This window comes from Stegostoma tigrinum, chromosome 10, assembly GCF_030684315.1.
Source record: "Stegostoma tigrinum isolate sSteTig4 chromosome 10, sSteTig4.hap1, whole genome shotgun sequence".
NCBI classification, from domain to species: Eukaryota; Metazoa; Chordata; class Chondrichthyes; order Orectolobiformes; family Stegostomatidae; genus Stegostoma; species Stegostoma tigrinum.
Window position 1 is genome coordinate 10,804,388 of NC_081363.1, and position 21,427 is coordinate 10,825,814.

General features: G+C 43.6%; 1 protein-coding gene across 32 annotated transcripts in view; it reads right to left on the reverse strand.

Moving 5' to 3' along the window:
* Positions 1–21,427, reverse strand: part of nrxn3a (neurexin 3a) — a 2,036,587-nt gene that overhangs the window by 137,447 nt on the left and 1,877,713 nt on the right. For 17 of the 32 annotated variants that reach the window (XR_009446221.1, XR_009446220.1, XM_059649000.1 and 14 more), the window contains one exon: positions 12,948–13,026. Coding sequence is in view for 28 of the 32 variants with exons in the window: in XM_059649000.1 (XP_059504983.1) it covers positions 12,948–13,026 (79 nt within the window). In the remaining 4 variants the exon portion in view is untranslated. Of the gene's footprint in view, positions 1–12,938; positions 13,027–21,427 lie in introns of all 32 variants that reach the window. The other 15 variants (XR_007248249.2, XR_009446219.1, XM_059648989.1 and 12 more) reach the window with 1 other exon arrangement.

Below are 21,427 nucleotides of genomic sequence, written 5' to 3' on the forward strand. Positions count from 1 at the left end.
CTAGGTCCCTTAGGATTTGACATTTCCTGGGAATAAGACTCCAACTATCCACCCTGTTTTTGTCTCGCATGGTTTTATACACTGCTACCAGTTTTCCCTGATCCCCGATGCTTAGATTGATCAACGCCTCCTTCTGGTTAATACACTCCAATCCGGGCAACATCTTAGTGAATCTCCTTTGCACCCTCTCCTAAGCCACCACATCCTTCCTGTAGCGTGACAACCAGAACTGCACAGAATACTCCAAATGTGGCCGAATGAAAGTTTTATACATCCACACAACATGACTGGCCAACTTTTATATTCCATGCGCTGACTGATGAAACGCCATCTGGTGATCGAGGTGGGAATTAGCGAACTCTGCTACCATCCCCCAAGCTGAACGAGCTCAATACTGTGGAGCTGGATGAACACAGCAAGGGTCGAGGCCCGAAACGTCAGCTTTCCTGCTCCTAAGATGCTGCTTGGCCTGCTGTGTTCATTCAGCTCCACACTTTGTTATCTCGGATTCTCCAACATCTGCAGTTACCGTTATCTCTGAGCTCCACATTTTTATAAATGACCTGGATGAGGGCGTAGAACGATGGGTTAGTAAATTTGCAGACGACACTAAGGTCGGTGGAGTCGTGGATAGTGAAGAAGGGTGCTGCAGGTTGCAGAGAGACATAGATAAGCTGCAGAGCTGGGCTGAGAGGTGGCAAATGGAGTTTAATGCAGACAAGTGTGAGGTGATGCACTTTGGTAAGAGTAACCAGAAGGCAAACTACAGGGCTAATGGTAAGATTTTTAGCAGTGTAGATGAGCAGAGAGATCTCGGTGTCCACGTACATAGATCGTTGAAAGTTGCCACCCAAGTTGACAGGGCTGTTAAGAAGGCATACAGTGTTTTAGCTTTTATTAATAGAGGGATCGAGTTCCGGAACCAAGAGGTTATGCTGCAGCTGTACAAAACTCTGGTGCGGCCTCACTTGGAGTATTGTGTACAGTTCTGGTCACCGCATTATAGAAGGAAGCTTTGGAAAGTGTGCAGAGGAGATTTACTAGGATGTTGCCTGGTATGGAGGGAAGGTCTTCCGAGGAAAGGCCAAGGGACTTGAGGCTGTTTTCATTAGAGAGAAGAAGGTTGAGAGGTGACTTAATTGAAACATATAAAATAATCAGAGGGTTAGATAAGGTGGATAGGGAGAGGCTTTTTCCTAGAATGGTGACGGCGAGCACGAGGGGGCATAGCTTTAAATTGAGGGGTGAAAGATATAGGACAGATGTCAGAGGTAGTTTCTTTACTCAGAGAGTAGTAAGGGACTGGAACGCTTTGCCTGCAACGGTAGTAGATTCGCCAACTTTAGGTACGTTTAAGTCGTCATTGGATAAGCATATGGACGTACATGGAATAGAGTAGGTTAGATGGGCTTGAGATCGGTATGACAGGTCGGCACAACATTGAGGGCCGAAGAGCCTGTACTGTGCTGTAATGTTCTATTAATACTGACACCCAGAGTTAACCCAGGGACATGTGGGTCTCAGTCTGACACTCTCCCAACTGAGCTACTTCAACCAAATCACAGACTTCTTTTGTGGGAGTGAGTTTCACATTTCTACAGCATTTTATAGGAACACAGGAACAGGAGAAGGCCATTCAGCCTGTTGAGCCTGTTCCACTGTTCAATGAGATCATGGCTGATGTGTGGCCGAAACCGTCTTTGGATCATATCCTTTATTACCTCTGTTTAACAAAATTTAATCTATCTCAGATTTAAAATGAATAACTGATCCTCCATCTGCCGCTGTTTGTGGAAGAGGGTTCCAAAGCTCTCCTACTCTTTGTGTGTCGAAATGCTTCCTAACTTCTCTCCTGAACGGTCTGGTCCTAATGCTCAGACTATGTCCCCTAGTTCTAGAATCCCCAACCAACAGATCCAGTTTATCTTTATCCACCCCGATTTTTCCTGCTAATATCAATGAGACAATTTCACTTCTGCATTGCTCAACCTGAATGTCAACATGATTTCCCCGTTGCTCTGCTACCAAAGGATGTCACTTAACTGCAGCTGCTCTGTTGAAGCCTTTTAAAGATATCAATTAAATTAGCCTTCAAACTTCCTTCAGGCAACAAAGGAATTCAATCCACACACCCTCTAAGCCCTTGTAAAGTTAAAGTCGCCATCAACCTGCCAGACCTTGGGCTACTGAAGAAAGGTCCAGAACCGATACATCAGCTTTCCTGCTCCTCTGATGCTGCCTGGCCTGCTGTGTTCAACCAGCTCCACACCTTGTTATCACAGGCTCCAGCATTGGCAGTTCCTACTATATCCCTGGGCTACTCTGTCTTTGTAGAGAGCCAAGTGATGATGAATTTAACCTGAGGGTCACCACACCTTAGGTGAGGGGGGAGTTTGGGAAGGAGGGACCTTCATAGTAACCTCGGCCTGTAAGGGAAACAAACACACATTGTTCTTAGAATCACAGAACCCCTACAGTGTGGAAGCAGGCTATTTGGCCCATCCAGCCTGCACTGACCCTCTGCACAGCATTCCACCCAGACCCACCCCTATAAAACGATATCTGCCATGGCTAATTCATGTAGCCTGCACATCCCTGGATACTATGGGCAATTTAGCATGGCCAATCCACTTAACCTGTACACCTTTGTGACTGTGGGAGGAAACTAGAGCATCCAGAAGAAACCCACTCAGCCATGGAGAAAACACACAAATTCCACACAGTCATCTGGAATTGAACCCAGGTCTCTGGTGCTATGAGGTAGCAGTGTAATTCAGCATTGCAAACCAGCTGTCCAGCCAAATGAGCTAACCAGTTCTCACATAATTCCAGTGAATCTGCATTATACACCTTCTAAGGTCAAACTATTGGTCCTGTTCTTCAGCCCCAAGGACTCATAGAATCCCTACAGTGTAAAAACAGGCCCTTTGGCCCAACAAGTCCACACTGACCCTCAGAGCAGCCCAGCCAGACCCATCCACCTAATCTACACATCCCTGAACACTATGGGCAATTTAGCACAGCCATTCCACCTACCCTGCACATCTTTGGAAGAAACGGGAGAACCCAGAGGAAACTCACGTGGACACAGGGAGAATATGCAAACTCCACACACACAGAGTCGCCCAAGGGTGGAATCAAACCCAGGTCCCTGGCGCTGAGAGGCAGCAGTGCCAACCACTGAGCCACCGTACGGTCCTCAAGGCCGAATGCCTATGCTGTCTAACCCAAGCTCTGCACAACCAAGCTCTGCACAACTTAAGCACCTCCTCATTTCATTATCCTTCATGATGAAACATTTAAGGCAACACAAAGCTATATTCAAATAAAACTCCTCAAACAATTCTCACCATATTTTTCCATTCACATTTTATCTCGGAGCCTGGTCAGCACTGTTGCTCTGACAGCTGAATGGTTTATTAGGTCACTTTCATAAGCTCATAGTAAACTAATCTGCCATTCAGTAAGATCATGGTTGATCTGAACATAGCCTTAAACTCCATTGTCCTGCCTGTACTCTCCTCCCCCATAACCCTTACTATCCCTTCCCTTTTGATCAAAAATCAATCGAACTCAGCCGTGAATGCATTCGACAACCCAACGACGGAAAAGAATTCCAAAGCCTGACAATGCTCTGGGAGAGGAAATTTGTCCTGAGGGTTGATAGGGGGGTTATGGCGTTGATGACTAGCCTCAGAGTAGGGTCCCTCTCAGGCCAAGGACCTGAACCTCAAACTGAGGAGGAGGGTGCTCAGGTCAGGAAGCAGTCAGCCCTCCGCAAACATGCGCCTGCTGATCTGAGATAACAAAGTGTGGCGCTGGATGAACCCATGAAGGTTCTAGGCCTGAAACGTCAGCTTTTGTGCTCCTGAGATGCTGCTTGGCCTGCTGTGTTCATCCAGCCTCACACTTTATCATCTTGGATTCTCCAGCATCTGCAGTTCCCATTATCGCTGATCGCCTGCTGATCTGAAATGAGGCAGACTAGAATGTGGCAAATCAAACCATAGCAGATGGCGCTACAAATATTCAATGAATATTTTTGGAATTAAAGACTCTTCTCAATAATGATGAACACAACGACTTGCATCAGTTGTTGTAAGGACTCATCTGATGCCCTTTGGAAATCTGTCGCCCTTATCTGGTCATGCCCACATGTGACTCCAGACCCAGCTTCACTCTTGACTGCTCACTGAAATAACTCAGGAAGCCAACCAAGTGAAAGGGATGGACAACAAATGCTGTCTCTGCCAGTGATGCGCAGACCCGATGAAAGCCTATTTAATAATTAGGACTACTTTAATCTTTATTACCGACCACCTCTTCTCATTTAATGTGATCTGCGTTAGAGTTACAATTTATCTTGCCTGTAAGTTGTATGAACTTTCTTCCTTTACCAAAATCATGGGATTAAATTGTGAATGACTGAGGTTTTTTCACATCCCTAGGGAATGCCACTCGTCACATCGTTACAGTCAGAGTGCCTGCCCATTAATCCTACAGTTTCTTTGAACTTTCACCAACTTCCAACCTTCATTAAAAGGCTGTCTCCATTGTAATGCACACTGCCAACACTATTCTGTATGGAACCTCATTGATAACTCCTTTGATAACTCCTTTCCTATAGCATTCATGGACACTCCTGATTAATGACATCCCCAGAAAATCCACCAAGATGCTGGATGTTCTGTCAGGCTGGTGTTCCCTAATCAGCTCACTCTTATTGAAGTACTCAATCTCCCTGTCTTTAATGACCATTATTTCAATGGACTGATTTGATTTCAACCGAAAAAGATAGGAACCTTGAATTAATCAACTTGAAAGGTAAAAAAATGTCAATTTTCCCAATCAATCTAAAAAGGTTGAAAATTCAGCAAGTTTTGCATCTGGGTACACTTAAAATTCAAGAATCTATCAGAGAAATGTGTTCAGCTTTAGAGGAATCACATCCGAATATGAAATGTATATAAATACGGTTAATATTAACTCAGGGACATGCATTGCTATTGAATTTCTCTTTCAGGAGCAACAAGTGAATTAAAAGGAAGTTGAGTGGACTGAGGCATGTTGAGAGGGAGAATACATTTCGTCATTGAGGGTTTTGACTGAATGGTTCATTGGGGACTTCCTGTGGACATGATGAACAGGATGGCTCAGTTATTTCTGAGTTACCTAAAACAGAAGCAAGCTGTGTGTTCAGCAGGGCAAATGTGTGGAATATCCTGCAAACTGGTGGGCATTGCGCATCTCATCCTGAATTTCAGATCTGAGGGATTTTACACCCATAAGCAGGTGGCAGCTATCTTTGTTAGGATGACAGTAGAAGTCTTGAAGCATTCAATGGACTGTGCCTGTAAATGGGATAGATGTTGAATGGGATAAGTGGGATAGAGAATTCTAAAGACCTGTTGACACTCTGAGAGAAGAAATGCCTCCCCATCTCCCTTGTTTATCTTGAAACCATGCCTTCGGTTCTAGATTTTAGATAATCCCGCAAGGGGAACACCATACCAGCATTCACTCCATTGAGGTGACTTACAAATTTATTGAAACATGCAATATTCTAAGTTCCAAATGTGCCCAGGCCCAAGCTGCTCAACATTTCCTCATGAGACAACCCTTTCATTCTAGGAATCGGCCAATTTTCAGGAGTCAATTCTCCGAAGTACCATTATTTATACAGGAAGAGAAGGAGGTGGCGGTAATGTAACTGAAATCACAATCCAGGCCTTCATGCTAATGTTCTGGGGATAGCTGTCTGAATCCCACAGATATCAGATGGTGAAATTTGAATTCCAAAAAAATGCTAGCCTAATGGTGACCAGGTAACCACTGATGGATGTCATTAAAAAAAACTCCATTTGGTTCACCACTGTCCTTCAGGACAGGAAATTGACTTTCCGTACTGGTCTGCCCTATATGTTGACTGTTAACTGCTATTAAGTATCAGGAATCAATGCTGGCTGAACCAGCAAATACACAGGCCCATGAATAAAGAAATAAAAACCTCCAATGTCGATTCAAACAATGGAGAAAAATCTCTATTACAACACATTCACCCATCTCCAAAGATTAGCAAGCAAAAATCTGCTGTGGTCATCCACTTCCATCATTCAGCTGCCTCTCTTGATAACTTTGTTCAGTGGGAGCTGGGTGTAGCAAGACTAGATTTTGGTTTAATACTGGGTTTAAGCCATATCGGAATGGCAGATTGACTTATGGCATCGGTTAGGGCTATGTTCATTGGAATTTAGAAGAATGAGGGGAAATGAGGGTGGCACAGTGGCTCAGTCATCAGCGCGGCTGCCTGACAATGCCAGGGACCCGGGGTCGACTCCGGCCTTAAGTCAATGTATGAGTAGAATGTGCATGTTCTCCCCATGACTGTGTGGGTTTCCTCTAGTAGCCCAAAGATGCGCACGTTAGGTGGGTCAGCCATGGGAACTACAGGATTACAGGGATAGGTGGGTTGCTGGGTCTGGGATGGACCCTTTTCAGAGGGTTGGTGTAGACTTGATGGGCCTGCAGTGTTCTAATGATCTGATAGAAATCATTAACATTCTGCCAGGGCTAGAGTGGGCAAGTGCAGGAAGTATGTTCCCAATGACCAGAGAATTCAGAACGAGGGGTCACAGTTCAAGGATACGGGGTAGATCATTTAGGGCTGAGACGAGGAGAAACTCTTCAGCCAGAGAGTGGTGGGCCTATGGAGTTCTCTGTCACAGGAAGTGTTTGAGGCCAAAACGTTGAATGTTCTCAAGGTGGAGTTAGAGATAGCTCTTTGGGCTGAAGGGATCAAAGGGTGTGGGGAGAATGCAGGGACAGGGGACTGAGTTAGATGATAATCAATCATATTGAGTGGTGGAGTGGACTGAATGGCCTTCAGCTGTCTCTGTTTTCTGTGGTTCTATGCTTAACGAAAGTACAAAGGAGCTTATTTGTGTTGTTTTCTGGTGCTTTTGGGAGTGAGATTTGCCCTAATTACCAACTGAAAAACTGTTCACGATAATCAGATTGCAAGAGGCAATCATCAAGTCTGGGGAAGGGGAGAATGAATCAGAATGAAACACAAAAGCTAAAGGAAAATACGTGAGAGCATCTCAGAAGAACACCCCAGCGCAGCAGAGCCCTCAACACAAATCACAAGGTGTATCAATCAGCCGATCGCGCTCTCCCTGTTATCTGGCTGCTACAATGAGCTGGTGGCTATGTTGTCTCCCCAAGAGAGAAGGGGAGTGAATAGTTATATATTTAACAAGTAAAGATGAGGGACATCAGTCGCCTTTTCAAGTGGAATACCATGTAGCTTACTTCTCCAACACAAATTAACTGCTGTGTCCAAATTGTTTGTTGATATACAGACCAATTAGCGAGCAACATTCAGTGACCCAATTCATTCTCATCTGATGCTGTAAAACCACAGCATGACAGAGCGGCTAGAGGACATACTTTAGTCAACACAGGATATACACGACAGAAACAGCCCTTTCAGCCTGTATTTATTCTCCGTATGAGTCTCCTGCCTGTTAATGTCATGTCAATTGAATTATTAAGTATAAGCATATACACGCTGGAGGGAACTCATTGACTGAGAATCTTGAGCAAACATAAGAAGAGACTTCAGGGATACTCAGCACTGGTTAGCATAGGGACAGACACCTGTAATGCTGCATTCTATCATTATATCTTGCATTAGTCCCTTCTTACTTTAGCAAATGGCTTCATGCTCCCACTCCTCTGCCTCTCACTCCATCAGGCTAGGCATGAGGTGATACTTCCGATTGCAATAGGTTTATATGTTTGATTGTTTTTTATTCCCTACTTTTGTGCTCGCTTGATAGAGAGTGTGAATTATAAGGAAAGGCCGAATAGGCTGGGACGTTTTTTCTCTGGAGCCTAGGGGGTCGAGAGGCGACCTTACAGAGGCTTATAAAATAATGAGGAGTATAGACAAGGTGAATGGCAGGGGTCTTTTCCCTAGAGTTGGGGATTTCAAGACTAGGGGGCATATTCTTAAGGCGTGAGGAGAATGATTTAAACAAGACACAAAAGGCAATTTTTTTACACAGAGAGTGGTTTGTATGTGGAATGAACTTCTGGAGGGAATGGTGGATGTGGGTGCAGTTATAACATTTAAAAGACATTTAGATAAGTACATGAACAAGAAATGTTTGGAGGGATATCGGCCAAGCGCAGGCAGGTGGGGCTAGTTAAGTTTGGGATTATGGTCGGCATGGACTGGTTGGATTGAAGATCTGATTCCATGCAGTATGACTCTATGACTCCATGACTGGAACTGAGGATCAGAAATACCGGAGACTCAAATAAATCATAACAGGGAGTGCAAGAGAACCACATATTCTGACAGTGGTTAGAATGTGGAACCTACTACATGTGGCACTGGTTGATGCATTTAACACTCAAGAAGAAGCTAATTAAACATATGGGAGAGAAACGAATAGGCAAAATATTTCCCAGAGTGGGGGACTCAATTACTAGGGGTCATGAGTTCAAAGTGAGAGGAGGAAAGTTTAAGGGAGATATGCGTGGAAAGTTCTTTACGCAGAGGGTGTTGGGTGCCTGGAATGCATTGCCAGCGGAGGTGGTAGACACAGACACATTAGTGTCTTTTAAGATGTATCTGGATGGATAGATGGATGGGCAGGGAGCGAATGGATGCAGACCCTTAGAAAATAGATGACAGGCTTAGACAGAGGGTCTTGATCAACGCAGGCTTGGAGGGCCGAAGGGCCTGTTCCTGTGCTGTAATTTTCTTTGTTCTTTGTTCTTTGGTTGGGAGAAATGAAGAAGGAGGTTCAGGTGGAGCATAAAACTGGCAAAAACACTATAGGCTGAATGGCCTGTTTCTGTATCATTGGATTTCTTTCTCCCAGTTGTATGTGGCTGCCTCCAGAGAAAAAGACAGTTAGTCAATAATTATTATCTGTCTTCCATTTATATTTTCCATGCAAGGTAATGGTGAGCCCTCGGTGTTCAATTAAGCCCACTGTCATTTTGAGGTGCTGTTTGCTCACGATGTTTACTCTGGGAAAGGTACAGTCTGAGCCTCCATTGTCATGGCTGGGGAGGTCTTGGATCAGAGCCAGTCCAATACACAAAATCACATGGAATGTGCGGCCAGATGTAGGGCACTCAGCTCATCCCGATGAAAATGGAGTCGGTCATGCATCTAAACCTATCTCAGTCCCAACAGCTATATCTGTTTCCCACATTATAACAATAACCATGCATCAAAAATGCTGCATTGGTTTTAAAGCATCCTGAGGTTGTGAAAGGGGCTGCATATTTTCTATTTTTTTCACCAGGCTATACTTAAGGTGCCACACAATTGAAACAAATCATCACATCAGCAATCTTTCCTCCATCCTCCCAAGAGGGGAGCAATAACTTAAGCAATATTGTTCGGAGATTCAGAGACTCAGCAACGTTCTGGAGATCTGGGTTCGAATCCTACCATGGCAGATGGTGAAATTTGAATTCAATAGTTCAAGCCACAATAATTATTAAAAAAAACAGGAATTAAAAGTCTAATGATGACAAGATGACCCCTGTCAATTATCATGAAATCCCATCTGGTTCACTAGTGTCTTTATCCAGTCTGGTCTACATGTGACTCCAGACTCACAGCAACAGCCTCTGGGCCATTAGGGACAGCTAATAAATACTGGTATAACCGACAATACCCACAGGCATGAGTGAAAGAAGTAAAGATCCAGTTTTACTGGTCTCAAATCCAATCAGTGGTAATTACATTACCCTCAACCTCTCGCCCACTCCCCACAAACTCCCTATTGCAAAACTTAACAAGTGAGAGTGCACCATGTAGACCTCATGCCATCACCATAACACGCTAACACAATATTAACATTATTACAATTATACAACTCTTCCAACTCTTCCCTTAAGATGCCTTGTCTGGTTGAGTTCTTCGCAACTAAACATCTGGGAGAAAAATAAAATGTCAAAATAAGAAGAACTTCCACCTCACCGAGGAGGCTTCAATGAGGTTTATGTCCAACAACCTCCTCTGAAAACTCTGCTCACATTTTGAAAATGCCACATTAACAGCTGGCACAATCCACAAAATTATAAAACAAACACGTTCTAAACAAAACGAAATATCCAAAGAAAACATCAAATTGTCCTATCTCCTTATATTAAAGAATTCTTTAAAAAGTTCCAGCATCTGGATCTGAATGTTCCACAAAGACTAATTGATTTTTCCCTGAGCCATATCTTATCTACGTGCTAACGTTTGTTGAAATACATCCATTAGATTTTGAGATTTGCTGCTTACAGGCAGACTAACAAATAGGAGCGAAATTATTTTGTCTGCTACTCAAGAACATTGTAGTGTGAAGTTACAGAGCTGAAAAAGAGATACAACTTCACATAAATGCAGCTACAAGTTCCCAGCATTCCTGAAATCTAGTAGCGCACAGAGAGGAAGGGCATTTGCCTGCCACTTTGATTTCCATCATCATATATGTGCCAATTTGTCACAGTACAGCATCTGGTAGCATTGACATCTCAAGCTTTTTCCAATTGGGAAGAGTTGAAAGATTGGAAAAGCAGTCAGAAAACCAGTGCAGCCACTTTCCAAAAACAAAGCTTTTTCTTTGCCTTTTGCTCTTTTGGGAATTTACTTTTCTCTCGAAGAAAGACTTGGGAGAGGGGACAAGGTAGGATTGCAGGGTCTGGGGCAAGAAGAGGGGGAACGTTTTAACAAATTTCTACAAAAACAGAGAACAGAATCACATGACATCACGACATCGAGAACAGTAAAAACCATGGCAACAAACCAGGGACATCACTATTTTCCCAAATGGGAATTTAAAATAAACGGGAGCAGGTGGATAGGCGGCAGCTACTGGGCTGTGGCCACACAGACACCAAAATAAAACAAACGATTCTCCGAGCAAACACAGCAGGCTGTATGACTGACACCCAACAGCTCGCTATGAGTTACAGCAATGGCCCCTATCACAGTCCATGCACTGATTACAGAGTTATGAAGAGGGTGGGGTTTTGGATTCGGCAAAGGAACAACTGGTGCGATGTGCCAACGATGAATTTTTTTTTTCACGAGATTAAACATGACTTTGTAATTGTTTGGCAAGTAACAATGTTTCCTGACAATAAAATTCTTTTTATGCCATCTGCATTCTCTTTAACAGAAAGTAAGTTATTATTCCGCACAAATAGAGATATTTGGAGGGAATCGAGATAAACATAGAGGCTAGACAGAGTAGTGACAGCGAGGAAGAGGTAAAGAGAGGGAAGGGGAAGAGACGGGGTTGGCGAGGGATTGGTTATCAACTTTCTGCTGAATTCAATTTTTAGTCTTTCATACACAACTTTCTTTGGCAGCCCAGGGTGGTAGTCCCCACTCATTCTGCCTAGTTCGATGGCAAGAAAGGATTTTGTTGCCTTTGAAAGGAAAATAAAAATGTACTTTTTTTGCATTAAAAAGTTCAATTGAAAAAAAAGCTTAATTATTAAAAATGAAAAAGAAACTGCTTCCAAAAATTTCAAAATTCTGATTCTTTTCACAGAATATATATGAAGATATGATATATATATGTATAATGTGCATATATATACAAATTTTGTCATACCACCAAAATTACATGCGGTGCATGATGAAGTGTGGGAGCAAATAATGCCAGCGATAACTGTTGCTTAACGACAACATAAACTGAACTAAAACCGGGCATGCATTAACAGTGAAAAACGACACTGCGTGCAATTGTTCAAGTTTGCTGATGCTGGGGTTAGAAATGAGGGAGTGAATTTCTGTGTAAACGTATGATTTGATGGTGAGGGACTGCTGATATCTGACTTTTTCTTAAAAAATACTTTTTTCCAAAAAAAATCCCCAAAAATTAAATTAAAAAGATGTGGAAAACTTAGGGAATCTTAGGTCTTAGAGGAGTTTGGTCATCCTGTACCAAATATGATTTTTTTTAAAAAAAGAAGCAAATGCGAGCCCAGTAAAATATTTTTGCTACAAAAATCTTTGGCTGAATATCTCTTTATATATCTGCGCTATTGATTATATATAAATATATGTACAATCATACATATGTGTACATATACACATATTTAAATATATAAGTAAGCCTGAAAAAATTATTCTAGGTTAAAAAAGAATCATACACAGAAATTCTTTGATATCTGTTCTCTATTGCAATAGCCTAACCCATGGCAAGCCTTCAGAGAGTTAGAGAGAAATGAAAAATAAAGGACAAGCCTAGTATTTGCAATAAATCAGCTCAATATCACTAGTTTGTCTGGCAGTGATAGTCAAAATGTTTCCGTCAGTGAACAGGAAAAGTAACTGGTAGTGGGAAAGCAAAAGAGAAAGGGGGAGGAGGTCATTCCAAGGAGGGCTATCAATCATGTGACTGACGGCAGACATTTTGGGGCATCAGTCAGATTAACACGGTCCCGATCTATTACTAATTTCGGCTATCTGTAGCTGGGCTCAGCTCTGGCAGTGGCAAAATTAGTGTAAAACGATACCATGTTAACCACACTAGAGGTCCCATGGGTCTGTGTGTTATCACTGAAGAACAGGAGAACAATTAGCAGGATTAACGTGAAATCTTCATTATCCCCAGCATAAATATTTCATTCATTCTGATGAGGGTCCCAAGAGGAATCCGAGCAGCAATTCCAATTTGTTACTAGCAGATCAAACAACTTATTCCTTTTGTTAAAAATTCCCATTTTTTAGTTCCATCACTCAGTAAACGTTGTCTTTCAGATCTCCTTAATTCCCTTCCCCACACTGGTCAATGGGACCCGATGCCTTAAGCTTGGATTCCGCTATCCGATTCAATCGGCAATTATTGTTTGACTTTTATCAGTTAATCATGTTTTGTGAAAGAAGGAGCAAGCAAAAATGGACTGACCTAACCCACCTGAGCTGGGCTCACACTCATCGAGGTCCTCATCATCGCTTGCACACTCAGCTGAGGAGACTATAAGATCATCGGTGACCTGTAATGAGAAAAATGGGGAGAAAGTGTCACTGAAAATATCATATTACTCTTCCTGTGATTTGAAACAGAGAAAGAACAAGCTTTTATTCCTGTAATTGCCTTTCACAATGCTCCCAAACATTTTACTGCCGACAAAGTACTCCCAATGTTGTACTGTGGGCAACACAATGGCCAATTGGCTTGCAGTAATCTCAGACAAATGGCAACACAATAATGACCCAGAAAGCACTGCCAATGCAGGGGTCAGAGGTAACACAGTGCAGAGCTGGAGGAACACAGCCAGCCAGGCAGCATCAGAGGAGCAGGAAAGTTAATGTTTCGGGTTGGGGCCCTTCTTTAGAAATCGCCAATAATGACCCGAATGCTTAGGCCATCAGACACAGGAGCAGAAATTAGGCCTTTCGGCCCATCGAATCTGCTCCGCCATTCAATGATGTCTGATAAGTTCTTCAACCCCATTCTCCTGCTTTCTCCCTGTAACCCTTGATCCCCTTGATAATCAGGTGATCTCTGGTAATTAGGTGTGTACTGTTGGTTGAAAAATAAATAGCAGCCAGCTGGCAGGGAGAGAGGACCTTCTGTCTGATATAGAATGTCTAATCATTCATCTCCACCTTAGGGAACTGGCCTCAATTTAAGAAAGGGAAAATGACAGGCCTGTGACCTGAAATCTTTGGTCCTTGGGAATTGACTATTTTAAAATTTGTTCACAAGATGAAAATGATCTCTGCACCCTCCATTGTCACTGGGTCAAAATCCAGGAACTCCCTTCTTAATTCCAGCCTGAGTTTATCTAAACCTCAGGAGCTACCACTGCTTGGAAAATTAGGCTGGAATAGTCTCACAAAGAAATGGCAGAGAAACTGAATGTGCATTTTGTATCAGTCTTCATGCTGGAAGATGCCAGCAGCATACCATGGTGCTTAGGGCAGCACGGTGGCTCAGTGGTTAGCGCTGCTGCCTCACAGCACCAGGGACCTGGGTTCGATCCCAAACTCAGGGAATTGCCTGTGCGGAGTTTGCACATTTTCCCATGTCTGCGTGTGTTTCCTCCGGGTGCTCCAGTCTCCTCCCACAGCCCAAAGATGTGCAGGTTAGGTGGGTTGGCCATGCTAAATTGCCCGTACTGTTCAGGGACATGTAGATGAGATGGGTCTGGATGGGATGCTCCAAGGATCGGTGTAGACTTGTTGGGCCGAAGGACCTGTTTCCACACTGGAGCGGTTCATACCAGACCTTCAAGAGAGTCAGGGGGCAGCAATGTGTGTAGGAGCCACCACTGAATATCACTGAAGAAGGGTCCAGACCTAAAGCGTCAGCTTTCCTGCTTCTCTGATGCTGCCTGGCCTGCTGTGTTCCTCCAGCTCCTGTGTTACCTCAGACTCCAGCATCGGCAGTTCCTATTATCACTAAAGAGAAGCTGCTGGGGAAGCTGAAAGATCTGAAAGTGGATAAAACACCCTGTTTGGATGGACTACATCTCAGAGTTCTGAAGGAGACAGCAAAGGAGCTTTTGGAGGTATTGGTGGTAATCTGTCAGGAATCACTGGAGTCAGAAAGGGTCCCACAGGATTGGAAAATGGCTAATGTAACACCTCTATTGAAGAAGATATGGAGGCAGAGGACAGGAAACCATAGGGTGCTTAGCCTAACCTCAGTTATTGGCAGCTATTCAGAGGATGAGATTGCAGAGTACTTGGAAGTGCTCAGTAAAATAGGGCTGAGTCAGGACAGCTTCATCAAGGGAGGTCCCATCTGAAAAATCTGTTAGAATTCTCTGAGAAGGCAAAAAGCAAATTAGACAGAGGAGAGCCAGTGGATGTGATCTATTTGGATTTCCAGAAGGCCTTTGACAAGGTGCCACATAGGAGGCTGCTAACTATGATGGTATTAGGGGCAAGGCACTGGCATGGATAGAAGATTGGCTGATTGGCAGAAGGGAGAGCGTTGGGAGATTGGGGTCCTTTTCAGGATGGCAGCTGGTGACTAGTGAAGTTCCACAGGGGTCAGGATCGGGACCACAAATATTCACGTTATACATTAACAATCTGGAGAAAGGGATTGAGGGCCTTGTTGCTAAGTTTGCTAGGTGCAGGGATAGGTAGCATTGAAGAAGCAGGAAGGCTGCAGAAGGGCTTGGACAGTCTAGGAGAGTGAGCAAAGAAGTGGCAGATAGAATACACTGTGAGAAAGTGTGAGGTTATGCACATTGATAGGAAGAATTGAGGCATGAACTATTTTCTAAATGGAGAAAGGCTTTGAAAATCTGAAATACAAAGGGACTTGGGAGTCCTAGTTCAGGATTCTCCTAAGGTTAAAATGCAGATTCAGTTTTCAGTTAGGAAGGCAATGCTATTTTTGCAATCATTTCAGCACAGCTGGAATACAAGAGCAGGGATGTACTGCTGAGGATGTAGAAGGCTTTGGTCAGACCACATTTAGAATATTGTTGAGTAACTTGGGCCCCTTATCTAAAGAAAGATGTGCTGGACTTGAAGAGGGTCCAGAGGATGTTTACAAGAACAATCCTGGGGATAAAGGGTTTGCCTGTGAGGAGCAGTTGAGCGCTCTAAGTCTGTACTCAATGGAGGTTAAAAGGGAGGGGTGGATTTTGATTGAAAGTGACAGAATACCATAAGGCCTGGATACAACGGCTGTGGAGAAGATGTTTCCACTGGTAGGAGAGACTGAGACTGAAGGCACAGCCTCAGAGTGAAGGGACAACCTTCAGAACTGAGATGAGGAGGAATTTCTTCAGCCAGAGGGTGGTTAATCCATGGAATTCATTGTTCCAGAGGCCCAGTCATTGAGCGTATTTATGACAGAGATTGATAGCATCTTGGTTAGGAAGGAGCTTGAGGCATATGGGGAGAAGGCTGGAGAATGGGTAGAGAAAAATACCAGCCACGATGAAATGGTGGAGCAGCATTGACGGGCCAAATGGCCTAATTCTGCTCCTATATGTTATGGCTTTGTGTCCAAGGAAACAGCTCATCACCACGTCGGTGGAAGCTAGGGATGGGGAATAAATACAGGCCAGCCAGTGACTCCCACACAGAACATAGAACATTCCAGCACAGTACAGGCCCTTCGGCCCTCTGACCTGTCATACCGATCTGAAGCCCATCTAACCTACACTACTCCATGTACGTCCATATGCTCATCCAATGGCGACTTAAATGTACCTAAAGTTGGCGAATCTACTACCGTTGCAGGCAAAGTGTTCCATTCCCTTACTACTCTCTGAGTAAAGAAACTACCTCTGACATCTGTCCTATATCTTTCACCCCTCAATTTAAAGCTATGCCCCCTCGTGCTCGCCGTCACCATCCTAGGAAAAAGGCTCTCCCTATCCACCCTATACAACCCTCTGATTATTTTATATGTTTCAATTAAGCCACCTCTCAACCTTCTTCTCTCTAATGAAAACAGCCTCAAGTCCCTCAGCCTTTCCTCATAAGACCTTCCCTCCATACCAGGCAACATCCTAGTAAATCTCCTCTGCACCCTTTCCAAAGCTTCCACATCCTTCTTATAATGCGGTGACCAGAGCTGTACACAATACTCCAAGTGCGGCCGCACCAGAGTTTTGTACAGCTGCAGCATAACCTCTTGGCTCCGGAACTCGATCCCTCTATTAATAAAAGCTAAAACACTGTATGCCTTCTTAACAGCCCTGTCAACCTGGGTGGCAACTTTCAAGGATCTGTGTACATGGACATCTCGTCATTGAATAAAAAAAACAACCCGAGGTCACAGAGTTAGAATGATTAATTGGAAATGAACCGGAGGTGACACAAGAAAAAAAACTTTCTCATGCAACAAAATATTAGATTTTGAACAGCCTGTCCAGATGGAGTGATGGATGTAGATTCAATAGCAGCCTTATCAATCAATTGAATAAATGCCTGAAGGAGAAAACTACTGGGATAGAGAGGGGACAGATGAACTAGATTGCTGTAGGCACGGACTAACAGTGAAATCCTGTGCAGTTATAGCTAATAATTCCACAATTCTACCTATCCTATCATTTACTCCCAACCAAACTTCCCCTCCCTATGCTCTGAACATAAACTGACGTTTTCCCAGCCACCATCAGTTCTGAGGAAGGGTTACTGAACCCAAAACGTCAACTCTGACTTTTTCTTCATAGATGACGCGCTTTCTCAGCAAATTCAGTTTTTGTTCCTGATTTACAGATGCTGTTCGGTTTTTATTCCATAATTCTACGATCCGATTTCTGCCAATTCTCTCTTCCAAGCTTTGTTTCTCTTTTATTGTTGGCTTGCTATCACTTGTCTCTGAGTGGGCTGTAGCCCTGTGTCCTCATCAGGAGGCTGTGTGTTCAGGTGGCACTCCTGGGACAGCCTGGCACTCCCAGTGAGGCAGTCTTTGACATGAGGCCTTCAACTGAGTCCCATCACACTGAGTGGATGGGTGCAAATCATCTTCTTACACTCTTTCTTTGAAAAGTCGGGGAGGAGAATCTATCCACAATGTCCCAGGCAATACTTATCTCTCAATTAACACCACAAAAGCATATCCCCTTTTTAAAGCCACAAGTTTGCTGTGAGGCTGCATTTCCTACATTCACTACACTTCCAAAGTCACCACAGTCATAGTTACTCTTCGTTCATTAGAGCGGGATAACTGGGGAGTGGCAAAGGGTTGCTTACCATAAGGGTCACTACACCTCAGCTGAGGGGCAAGGCATAGAAGATGGGACACTCACAGTAACCCAAGTGAGTGTGCGAAATGATCCCATGCTGTTCGCACCAGTTTATATTGCAAACTAGCTGTCCAGCCAACACAGCTAACCAACCTCTCCCTCTGTCCAATCTGAGAGCAGCCCCATGGTATGGGAGGGCTGCGGTGCCTTTATTTATTTACAGTTGATAGCTTTAAATTGAGGGGTGAAAGATATAGGACAGATATCAGAGGTAGTTTCTTTATTCAGAGACTAGTAAGGGAATGGAACGCTTTGCCTGCAACGGTAGTAGATTTGCCAACTTTAGGTACATTTAAGTTGTCATTGGATAAGCATATGGACGTACATGGAATAGTGTAGGTTAGATGGGCTTGAGATCAGTATGACAGGTCGGCACAACATCGAGGGCTGAAGGGCCTGTACTGTGCTGTAATGTTCTATGTTCTAGTTCAGAAGCAGCTGACTGATTATCGAACATAGAACAGTACAGCACAGTACTGGCCCTTCAGCCCTCGATGTTGTGCCGAACTTTTACCCTAAACCTCTGGACAGCTTTGCGATATCTTGGCACCATGAAAAGCCACTATGCAAATGTAAGCTTTACTTTTCTTCCAGCATTGCGATGCTCCAAATTTTCAGTTTAGAGAGAGAAAAAAACACACATAGCTACTGTCCCGGTTTCAAGCCCAGCCTAGGTCTATGGGATGTCATATCTGCCAGTGTAATGCCAGAAGAACGGAAGCCAATTTGACTACAGCAGGGCCTGGTAAACTACAATGACCAGAATGTGATCCGAGATAACGGGAACTGCAGATGCTGGAGAATCCGAGATAACAAAGGGTGGAGCTGGATGAACACAGCAGGCCAGGCAGCATCAGAGGAGCAGGAAAGCTGACGTTTCAGGCCTAGACCCTTCATCAGAGGGCCAGAATGTATTTCTTTTGGAGACGGTTCTTGGAAGAGCTGCATTGGCCAGGAGTCACCTGCACTGGCACAGAAACACAAGGAGTAAGAGCAGGAGTTGGCCACATAGCTCCCTTACAATAGTCATGGTAGGATCCCTGCTTGGTTTGACAGCACTTTGAAAAGAAGTATCCCCAGTAGTGCAGACCGTCCTCAACACTGGAAGAAAGGCTACTCTAGATTATATATGCAAGCTTGCTCAGTAAAGATTTGAAGTCATAACCTTCATGAAGCTAATCACTGAGTCATGGCTGACCAATGACAAATGGAAAATACAAACATTATGCTCTCAGGACAGGTTGATTCCTCACACATTCATCTGTTGTATCCATTGGGAACTGCATGAGGCAGAATCACATGGGGGGCTGGGAAAGAACCACAACCTCTGGGCTACATTTCAGTCAGAAATGACAGTCTCCAAAGGGTATCGGTGCTCCTGGGTTAGGGACAGACCGAACCAGGAAAGTTTATGTTACTGTCAGCCTGACATATATAGAATAGCACAGCACAGAAACAGATCCTTTTGCCCACTGTGTCCATGCCAACCATGATATCATTCTAAACTAATCCCATCTGCCTCCACATGGTCCATATTCCTCTCTTCCCTGCCTGTTCATGTGTCTGTCTAAATGCCTCTTAAAACTTTGCTACTGCATCTGCTTTTACCACCTCCTCTAGCATTGCGTTCCAAGCACCTACTAACCTGTATCTAAGAAAACCTACCCTCCCACAGTCCAAAGATGTACAGGCTAGGTGAATAGGCTAAATTGCCCTGTCATCTCCAAGGATCTGCAGGCTAGATAGATTAGTCATGGGAAATGTGGAGGTTATGTGGATGAGGTGTGGGGCTGTCTCTGGGTGGGTTGTTCTTCAGAAGATCAGTGCAGATTTGATGGGCTGATGGCCCCTTTTTGATTCTATGATTTCCTTCTGACATGTCCCTTCTCATTTTAAACCTATGTCTGGAGTATTTGACATTTCCGCCTGGAAAACGAAGACTCAGAGTATCCATGCCTCTCGTAGTTTTAGATATTTCTATCAGGTTCCCCCTCAGCCTAATACAGTCTGGTGCAAAAAATCCAAGTTTGAACAACCTCTCCTTCTACCCCAATCCTGGAGTAAACCAGGAAACGTTCTGTAACCATCACCCTGAATACATCAGCCTTGAAGTACTGTATTGAAAAGTGCATTGAAATTGACTGCTGAGAGCAACCACCCAGTGATAAACTTTGACTGTGCATGCTTATCTCTGATTTTTTTTTTAAAAATGTGCATGCACAATATTAAGTTAATTTTTAATAACTTAGAAAAAACTTACTTTATTTAATAGTTTTATTCCTCTTCACTGATACAAATTTCCCTTTCAATTTTTCAGGATTTGTTAAGTTTTTATCACTCCTTATTTCAGCTTAATGCCCAGGTTTAATTGCTAATCTACATGCTCCTGGGTGTCAACAAATGTAGCCTTGTGCATTTTATCCAAGTGTCACACTCATATACCAGAAGAGAGAGTCTGGGATGAATTGAAATGGATTCATTGTTTTAAAAGCATTAACAGCTCTGATTCTGAATCCTTATGACTACATAAGTTTCTTCAACTGTTTCTTTGAAAGAACTTCACAATGGCATTTCTAAGTTTTCCAATCTGAGATTGTCTCCATCATGATACAGTATGAGGATTCGGGGTAGTTGATTTAGGACAGAGATGAGGAGAAATTTCTTTACCCAAAGAGTGGTGAGCCTGTGGAATTCATTACCGCAGGAAGTAGTTGATGCCAAAACATTGAACGTATTCAAGAGGTGGCTAGATTTCGCACTTGGGGAAAATAGTATCAAAGGTTATGGGGACAAAGCAGGGTTAGGCTATTGTGTTGGACGATCAGCCATGATCGTGAAGAATGGTGGAGCATGCCTGAAGGGCTGAATGGCCCCCTCCTGCTCCTAACCTCTGAGCTTCTATATTTCAAATGACAAACCATTGGCCATTTGTCTACTTCCTCCTCCCAGTTATCCCAAACTCAAATTAATACAAACCGTCCCACTTTTTACTGCTTCTTGAGGATGATATCCAATCATACAGCATGGAAACAGACCCTTCATCCAACAAGTCCACATTGACCATAATCCCAAGATAAAGTAGTCCCATCTATTTACGCTTGGTCCACATCCAACCAAACATTTCTTAGTCATGTACTTATCTAAATGTCTTTTAAACATCGTAACTGCACCCACATCCTCCACTTCCTCTGGAAGTTCATTCCAAACATGAACCATTCTCTGTGTAAAGAAACTACCTTCATGTCTATTTTAAATCTCTCTCTTCTCACCTTAAAAAATGCTCCTTGGTTTTGAACTCCCCCACCTTCAGGGCAAGACTTTTGCTATTCATCATATCTATACCCTTCATGATTTTATAAACCTCCTGCGCTCCAGTGAAAAGAAGTCCCAGCCTATCCAACCACTCCTTAGAACTCGAACCCTCCGCTCCCTTCTCGAAAGATGCATGAACACCAGACAAGGGCAGCCCTGTGATGCTGAGGCAGTTTGACAGTCCATTCAGGCTGACAATGAGTTCTGAGGAAGGGTCACCGGACCCTAAACGTTAACTCTGGATCTTTTGCTGTCTCAGGTGCTACCTTCACCTGCTGAGTTTTTCCAGCAACTTCTGTTTTTGTCACAGTGAGGGGATGTCTTAGCTCTGCCAAGTCGAATAGAGAGCAACTGACAC